We start from the raw sequence: 8,721 nt of genomic DNA on the forward strand, positions 1-8,721 counted from the left end.
TTGTCAGCTTTGGTATGATGGTATGGTATGGTATGAGATCATTTGGTATGGTATGAGATGACATGGTATGGTATGGTAACATGGTATTGGTATGAGTGGGATATGGTATGGGTTTTCCATTCCATGGTACCATGGTATTGGTATTGAGCTCATATACCACCCCGGAATGGGTACCCTCAAGGTACCCTAAATCAAGGAATTGATGTACCTCATAGGTACCCTAAAATGGGTGACTGAAGTGATGTGAACGATGGTGGGGGAAGAGAAGCAAGAGAGGAATAGGGTTGAGGGTTGTTGACAACGCCCAATCGAGTCTCAGCAAACACCGACACTTGATTTGTGTGGGCATTGTCAGTGTTCCATCAACAGATTCCGTTCCGGATGCATTCCGGACATCATTCTGTCCGTCTGATTCCAGGAACCATATCAGCGGAATTGGAATTCCGTTCTAGATTCCCCGGAATCACTTAATAAATTTGGCAGGCCCCTGTGCCAAATTTGATTCCTCTGGAATTCCGGGAATTGCCCGGATTCCGCCGGATTCTGGCAGGAATCAGTGGAGGACAATAAAGACCTCGCTCCAGTAGCCAATGTGAAACATTTGAGATTGTTCCAGCAAGACTTGTGTAGATGACATTAATGTTGTGCTGCTGCCAAAGGCAGCATGTCATTGGTAGTTGATTGGTAGTAGACAGTAGGTCTAATACATGAGCTGTAAATGTTGACCACTTTTCCAATGTTATCTACAATTTGCCTACAAATGTTTGAAGTGGTCCATGGAAGAGTAAGAGCAGGGAATTAGTAAAAAATTACCTTTGTTCACCATTGGCCTGGCCCTGTGAATGGCTTTCCATTGCATTTTTTGTCTCCTTCCCTTTAAGTTTTGCCTTGTAAGGCAATGTAGAGGTTGGCATTATGACTGCAATGTACATTCAAGCTCCCAACGACACAGTGATGCTGTTGTCTGAAAGATCTTGCATTGGAGTGCCTATTTGCTCACTCATCTGAGGATCCATGATATGAGCATTGAGACCTGGAGGTGTGTCAGGGATTCAAAAACACTCTGAAGGCTCAGCACCAACCTTGCCTAGAGGGCAGTGTTGCCAGTTGCATCAACCACAATGCATGTTCACACTCCTGGCAATGCCGTTATCTGAGGGATCTTGCATTGGGAGTGCCCATTCACTCACTCATCAGGAAAATCACTTCTTCCCTGAGGGTATCCAGGGTAGACCCTGGATACCCAGAGGCTGTCATGGAACTCAGGGCATCAGGTTGCCCCCAGGTACAGATTCCTTTTTTTGATTTCCCAGGAGCAACCTGAGGTTGTCCTGAGATGCGCTGAGGTTGTCCTGAAGTGTGCTGGGGCTGTCCTTAGAGAGCCCTGAAGCAGACCCTGGAGTTCACTCAACAGACAAACATAGTAGTATCAATAATTATTAAAGATGTATTTAAGACACATGGATAGAAGTAGATTAACAATTACTGTAAGTAACTAAGTAGAAACTACTTTGGATGGCAGATGTGTCAATAGTAGAATGCTGCTGAAAACCACTTGCTGAATGTGAAAGCAGAACTGCAGCCCAACTGCTTCAAACACATTGTCACGCCCCATGCCCACATTCTCCTACTCCCTCACTGTCCTGTACATTGTCCAAATCACGAGGTAGTGTTGTTTTGGCCACCCTACACAAAAATTAGTCATCCCTCTCCCATCAACATTGCTTTGTCACATGAAAGTCATTCCTTGCAGTCTAGCGGATTTGTTGTGAGTTCTGTGGAAAGCTACATGAGTGGCAACAATATCTATGAAGTTGTAAATGACTTACCATTATCCACACAGCTATTGTTGATGTGCTGCCCTTGGTTGACAGTCCCCCCAACCACCATACCACTTGAAACCCTCTCGCGTTGCTCAAGGCCATGGGTGATGTTGCAGTATTGATGGAACCGTGAACCTGAATGTTGGGGAAGTTCTGGGCATGAAAGTAGGTCAAGCCCTCATGAACAATGACCACACTGATTTACCAGCAAGTCAAGACCCTGCAGCATCATTGCAAGCAACATGCTGTCCTGCTGCCTGCCCATCGTCATGCTGTGTCCAATGGCAATGCCATGTTCTTGCCCTCACCGTCTTGTACACTGTCCAAACCATGAAGTAGTGTCATTTTGGATCCCTACTCATGAACATAGGCCATCCCTCTCCCATGAACATTGATTTGTTGGCGTAGAAGTTGGTTCTTATGGTCTAGGGGAATTTGGTGTGAGTTGTTTGGAAAGCTATGTGAGCGGGATGACTTACCCGATGTCCAAACAGCTGTTCTGATGTGCCGCCCATCCTTCACAAGCCAATCATCATCCTTCTTGAGATCCATGTCACCGCCCATGCTCGCCATCTCTCACTGAATCATTGTCACCACCCCCATTGGTCTGTCTGGCATGACGTCATTGAAATGGCATCAGTATTGATGTTGTTGACAATGTGTATGTGGGTGAAGCACTGACTTGTAGCTTGAAGATGCACATCACATTGTAGTTGGAGTAGGTAATGGTGGTGAGAGGACTACATGGCCGAAAACTTTGAATAGGAGTCATGAAGTTGTAGATAGAACATACAGTAATGACACCACACCCAAGCACATTCTAGATGGAATGAGAATGATGTTTGGACATCCATTTAGCGTGGACCTTGATGCAGCATGCAGAACATGTGGGTGTTGCTTGCGAATGGGGGACATGTGAATTTCCACGATTGAGTATAGTGTTTAAAAGTCTGGTTAGGTTAGGTTATTGGGTGCCCAGGGGCTCTAACCAAGACCGAGACCAGTTAGGGTTCGTTCCCAGACCCAAAATAACCTAACTGGACTGAAGATGACCGACCAAAACCAGTTAGTCGCAGTTACTAACCAGTTAGGACCGAAAAAATAGAAAATCGATTAAAACAGCATATATTTCTCATATTTCTTGCAGTAAACATTATTGTCATGTATTGTAGCTTTAAAATAAGCCCAAGAACACTAAATTCGGTGAAGAACTGACAATTTTATGATAATATTCTTGAAAGCATACTCTTTTGGCCAATATTTTTAGTGATTTGACCATAACTCTGTCAGATTTTTATCGTTTCTCATGCTTTTAGATGTGTTTTGAAGGGGTATAATAGGGTCGGTTTTAACCAGTTATAACCAGTTTTTTAACAGTTAGTTAACTGCAAAATAACCGGTTATTTCATTTCCAGAATTGACTAACCACTAACCACGGTCCGGTCTTTTTGCAGTTAGGTCTGGTCTGGCTCAGTTATTTTCCGGTTAATTAACCGGACCTTCAAGCACTAATTGAGTATGTCATTGGTGGGGTATATTGTAGGTTGAACAAGGGGCTAGGTGGTCCTGGAATTGAGGAGGGAACAGCATCTGTGGTAGGAATTGTTGCTGCAGACACTGTTGTGGTGAATGCTGGAGTACATGACGCTGGAGTTGGTGGTGACCATACCTTCATTTTCAAGACTCATATGGAGCTCCTTGTGACATGGCAGTGGACTGAGTCAACAGCAGTCAATGCAAGCAGTCTGTCAACTCTTGTTTGTGTTGTCATGGTTGTGGTGGTGGTTGTAGTGGTAGCAGTAACAAACTGAAATTGCCTAAGTTTGAAAATGTGAGTTGAGTGTGTCACATGACATCCCACGACTGTACCAACTTCCATCAATTCACTCTTACACTTTCTAAGGCAGCATGTAGCTATAACTTCACGAGTTTTCCACCTTTTGGCCTCTATGTAGGCTCGTTTTAATCGCTTCATTTATGTGAATGCAACCCACCTTACAGCGTAGAAAAATTTAAAGTACCTCACAAACTGTAGCATAAACTATTTGGCCTGTAGTAGAGATGTAACATATATCAAATCATTATGAGTTCTCCTCCGTTTCATGCGATTTTAGGCTTATTAGAAACGCAGAAATTAGAGCTTTAAAACGGGTCTGAGAGCTCCTAATATTTCGACGTTTAAGATGACCTCCGATAACATTTACCGTTTTTGAGCAGATTCTTCGCCAGTAATTGGTCCATAGCCATGCGAGTTCTTTACTAAATGCTACGTATATAAACGCATTATAAATAGCTTAAACGCCGCTTTCCAGCGCAAAAAAGAACACAAAAAACGAATATGTTTTGCAAAAGATACTTGATCTTCTTTGTTGTTGCAGTTTTTGTAGGTCAACCAATCTCTGGACTATGGTGTACTTTCTTCTCATTCCAGTCTTATTTTGATCATGATAGTTCATATACCATAAGGAATGTTCTTTTTATTGAAATCTAGTATACTAGTATTTTCAGGTTATTTCAGGACAGTTCAGGTTGCCAGATGTGCAATTGGAGGATGGCAGTGTGGACTTTCCTCAGCATTTCACAGAGCATGATTACAGAGGAATTGTTGAGTGCACTGTTGAGGCCACTGAGGGAAATTGAGGGTGTTCTCAGAAGTATCCATGACTGGTTCACCAGAAAGAGGGTGGACTCACTTCAATATTGATGTCCACTCAACAGGTACACCAGCCTTGCAATTGTGATTCAGACCCTGACTCCATCCCAATTGGTGACAGAACTGCAAGATATCATAAGATATCATAAGTATGTCAGAAAAACTGAGAAAACAAATATGGATGAATATGCACCAATTCAGGCTGTCAGTTCTGCAGGTCCTATGTCAGTTTCAAAAGTTTCATATAAGTATGTATGATCAGCTTTATTGGGTGAGTTAGCAATTAACAGAGTGATTCCTGCTGGTCAGATGCTATAAGCATTGTTGGTCTGAAGAAGCAAAATGTCTTGGTTTTGATAGGGATCATTGGGGCATTTCAAAGCCTGCTTTGCTTCAATCCATCATTCAGAATTTTGGATTTATCATATTATTCTTTTTTCAAACTTTTTACATCAAAGTAGTAGTATTACATGGCCTACTTATTACTGCAGCATGCACCAATAAATCATGGCAACGTGAAACTGAGAAATTTATGAAAGAGAGGTTAGAACAATTTCAAGCACAAAATACAAAAGACTCACACATGTAACCTTTCAAGATGTATTGGCAAAGATGGAGGAAAGGCAGTACAAAGAATCAGAACATCAACACTACACTCGCCATCACCCAATTTCAGTTGGACAGGTAAGTTTTGGCAGTGCCAAGTAGATGAATGTGTGCTGCAGTGTTATATTATTGAGTGATGAGTCCCTTCATGAAATAACAAAGCACTCACAGTTCATCCTGAGCAAGTTGACTGGTGCTGTGTTGAGAGTGAGCAAAAGTAGATTATCAGACTCGACAGAAGGTATGGGGAAAAAGTCTGGGGGAAGTGGTTGGTAACCAGACATCCAGGCCACACCCATTATATATGTAATGTTTGTGGAGCAGCTCCACTTGGCCAGAAGGTGATGCACTGCCTTAACTTGTGTTAATTTAGTGTGGAGCTCTTGAGTTCAAGGCAATTTCACACCTTATCTAATGCTTATAATGATGCACCCAGAGACCAATTAGTACCTAAAAGACTGTCAGCTGCTGCAAGTACTGATATGCTAATTAGGATTTTTCTGACATATTTTTGCCCGCCTGCAATGAGACGAGGTCTTATCAGTGCCCCCCTAATTCCTGCAGGAATCCGGTCATTCCGGCGGATTCCGGTGGATTCCGGAGGAATGAAATTTGGCAGGGAGGCCTGCTATTTTCACCATTCCGGTGCCTTACCATTCCGGCGGAATTTGGGCATTCCGGAATTGACACCGGAATGATCCGCGGAATGCACAGGAACGGAATGCAACGGAATCCGGTCCTTTGTTTGTTTGTTTTACTTCTGTTACCAAACAAAGGCAACGTTACCAAACAAATTCAAGACAATGCCTTTCCACCACCATCAACCATCCTCTTCCCCACCCCCACGACAGCCACGATAAACCGACAACGCCACGCCAACCCACGACGACGACGACTCCACAACGGCGACGACCACCCAGCAACGAACGGCAACGACCACCGCCAGCGACGTGGCAGCCAAACGGACGACGACAACAACACCACCACGATCCACGAGCACCTACCACGATCCACGAGCGCCCACCACGACGACCACGCAAATGCCGCAACGCCACGTCACAACGACGACAACGCGACGAACCCACCACCATCCACGAGCGCCCACAACGACCACGCACGCCGCAACGCCAACGACGACGACGACGTTGACGTCGTTCGTCACCCGCATCTCACGACCCACGTAACGACCACCCACTGCCCACGAAAACACCATAACACCCACGAAAACACCATAACACCCACGAAAACACCACGAACACCCACGAAAACACCACGAACACCCACGAAAACAGCACGGCGCCCACGAAAACACCACGGCGCCCACGAAAACACCACAGCGCCCACGAAAACCACAGGCCGCCCACGAAACGACGCCTAACGCCCACAACGCAACGCCCAGCGGACACGACGCCAACGAGGACGACAACACGCGAGGACGACGACACGACGCGATGACGCATCGACGATGCGCGCCAACGAGACCACTCCCTCCCCCTCCCCTGCTGCTCACAACTCCTTCCCTCTCCCTACTGCTCACCCACTACCCACCATCCCCTTCCCCCTCCCTTACTCCCCCTCCTTTCCTGCTCACCACTCCCTCCCTCTCCCTACCCCCTTCATTCCCAACCCCCTCCCTTCATTCCCTACCCCTTTCATTCCCTACCCCCTGTCTTCATTCCCTACCCCCTGCCTTCATTCCCTCATTCCCTACCTCACCTCTTCCTCACTGCCCTCCCTTCAGTTTTTCTCCCCCCTCTAGTTCTTCATTCCCCCCACTCGCCAGCACCCCTACCCCTCCACTCCTTCCCCCTCACTCCCTCCACTCCCTCCACTTTTCCCCTCTCCCTCCACTCCTCCCCCTCCCTCTATCTAGATTCAATGTAGATAAATTCCATCATGTATTTTTAATAAATGAGTTTAAATGAATCTTCCCTCTTTAAGTATAAATGTCCTAAGGAATCCTAAGATTAAGTTGTCAGCAGAAGGCCTGAGTTAGATTCAGTCACATAATATCTCCTTACTTTGTCCAAGGTCTGATCAGAACTAATACTGAAAACTGATCAGCTTAAAAAGTACTGAGAGAAGTATGCAGAAGTGTGTATTGGTGTAAATGTATGTTGTATCTGTGATTTTACTTCTATTCCAGTCCCATTCCTGTGGATTCCGGTCCCATTCCTGCGGATTCTGGTCCCATTCCTGCGGATTCTGGTCCCATTCCTGCGGATTCTGGTCCCATTCCTGCGGATTCCTGTGGATTCCTGTGGATTCCGGCGGATTCCTGCAGGAATGGGAGGGGCACTGTAAAGTACTGCAAAACTGATGAACAGAGCTTTTAAGGAGTTCAAGAGAGGCTCTTGCCTCAAAAAAAGCACAGTTATATTTATATAGTATTCCCTTATAATGATATAAAATTTCTAAGAGATGTGAGCAAAAATGGGGGAGCAAAACTGTTTTGTGTCATTGACCGGTTGATGACTGTATTGAAGAGCAGGTTGTTCTTAGCATCAAGCAGAAAAGCCTAGCTGGACCATAACTTACACTCTGTTCAAAACACCAAACCAGACCATTTTGAGCTCTGAGCATGAAATATCAGTCAAATTCTGACTTACAAACTGTTTGAAAAACAGAGACAGCTATTGTCAGTATCAACCAGAGAATGGTAGATGGACCATCATTTACACCCTGTTCAGAACCAGAGCAGGCTACTGTCAGTATTAGGGAAGATCAGCTTACCCCCACTTACATGCTATTTAAATCAAGACCATGCATAGTCAGCATCTAGCAGAGAAGTTGAGATGTATTCTGACTTACAGGCTGTTTGAAAACCAGAGCATCATTGGCATTAAGCAGGAGAGGCCAGTAGACCAGGACTTACATTCTGCTTGAATAAAATGTTGTCAATCAGCTGAGCAGCTGGATAATTTTTACTTACAGTATGTGGAAAGTAATTCAAGATTGATCTGACAAGTGTTGTTTCATTCTTTTCAGATGTTTCTGAGGTCCATACAGAACTGAACATGACTCTAACATAGGAAATGAGCCCTCTGCTTCTATATGAAATAATGTAAAATGATTACCTTTCAATTGCATGTTGCATTGACAAAGACAAGTGATTTTGTTGAACTGAAAGAAATAGCTGTAAAATAGTGTCACCTGAAAGGACAGCTGCTGTTTGCTTCAAAAGCAGGCTACAGTCACTTGTAGCATATTGCATATCTATCAAATCAAATGCAATAAGTTAGGGACATTACATCTGCAAAAATCAACTTGTTCACTTTGAAAATATATGTGTGCTTTGGGAGGATACTTCTTTGCATATAGCTGATGGCCAAAGTCTTTCTGAAACTTGATAACTGACTCCTCTACAGCTTTACCTGCAGCATCTTCAATGCTCATTCCAGTATTGATTAGTTACTCAATTGTTTGAGCATCAAGCAGATCTGCTTTTGTAAACAGGACAATGACAGGAACCAGTACTTATCACTCCCCCACCTATTCCTACTGGACTCCAGGACTCCAGTAAGATTCCTACTGGATTCCAACAATTCTTCCAAAAAAGGCATTTTCCACCTATTGGACTCCTACTGGACTCCAACTGAACTTAGACAAAAAAATCCAATGCTTCAGTTGGACTCCTAC

General features: G+C 44.4%; 4 protein-coding genes across 4 annotated transcripts; 1 reads left to right on the top strand and 3 right to left on the bottom strand.

Annotated features, from left to right (window-relative positions):
* Positions 1-636: 636 nt before the first annotated feature.
* On the bottom strand, positions 637-2,168 carry LACBIDRAFT_322515 (uncharacterized protein; the record flags this gene model as incomplete). Its single annotated transcript, XM_001875987.1, has 10 exons — positions 637-754; positions 814-919; positions 1,001-1,033; positions 1,083-1,087; positions 1,191-1,250; positions 1,321-1,396; positions 1,640-1,686; positions 1,734-1,806; positions 1,830-1,976; positions 2,132-2,168. The coding sequence occupies 10 exons, from the start codon at positions 2,166-2,168 to the stop codon at positions 637-639; spliced, it is 702 nt and encodes a 233-aa protein (XP_001876022.1).
* A 9-nt stretch (positions 2,169-2,177) lies between these two features.
* LACBIDRAFT_308526 (uncharacterized protein) lies at positions 2,178-2,396 on the bottom strand (the record flags this gene model as incomplete). Its single annotated transcript, XM_001875988.1, has 2 exons — positions 2,178-2,248; positions 2,303-2,396. The coding sequence occupies 2 exons, from the start codon at positions 2,394-2,396 to the stop codon at positions 2,178-2,180; spliced, it is 165 nt and encodes a 54-aa protein (XP_001876023.1).
* Positions 2,397-5,074: 2,678 nt separating this feature from the next.
* Positions 5,075-7,418, top strand: LACBIDRAFT_322516 (uncharacterized protein; the record flags this gene model as incomplete). Its single annotated transcript, XM_001875544.1, has 6 exons — positions 5,075-5,160; positions 5,202-5,289; positions 5,576-6,235; positions 6,375-6,962; positions 7,147-7,154; positions 7,229-7,418. 6 exons carry the CDS (start codon positions 5,075-5,077, stop codon positions 7,416-7,418), a joined length of 1,620 nt encoding a protein of 539 aa, XP_001875579.1.
* Positions 7,419-7,539: 121 nt separating this feature from the next.
* Positions 7,540-8,478, bottom strand: LACBIDRAFT_322517 (uncharacterized protein; the record flags this gene model as incomplete). Its single annotated transcript, XM_001875989.1, has 10 exons — positions 7,540-7,557; positions 7,621-7,657; positions 7,692-7,694; positions 7,733-7,764; positions 7,826-7,828; positions 7,894-7,896; positions 7,958-7,987; positions 8,015-8,132; positions 8,160-8,270; positions 8,441-8,478. 10 exons carry the CDS (start codon positions 8,476-8,478, stop codon positions 7,540-7,542), a joined length of 393 nt encoding a protein of 130 aa, XP_001876024.1.
* Positions 8,479-8,721: the final 243 nt, after the last annotated feature.

The sequence above is a fragment of the Laccaria bicolor genome, genomic scaffold (assembly GCF_000143565.1).
Source record: "Laccaria bicolor S238N-H82 LACBIscaffold_3 genomic scaffold, whole genome shotgun sequence".
NCBI lineage: Eukaryota > Fungi > Basidiomycota > Agaricomycetes > Agaricales > Hydnangiaceae > Laccaria > Laccaria bicolor.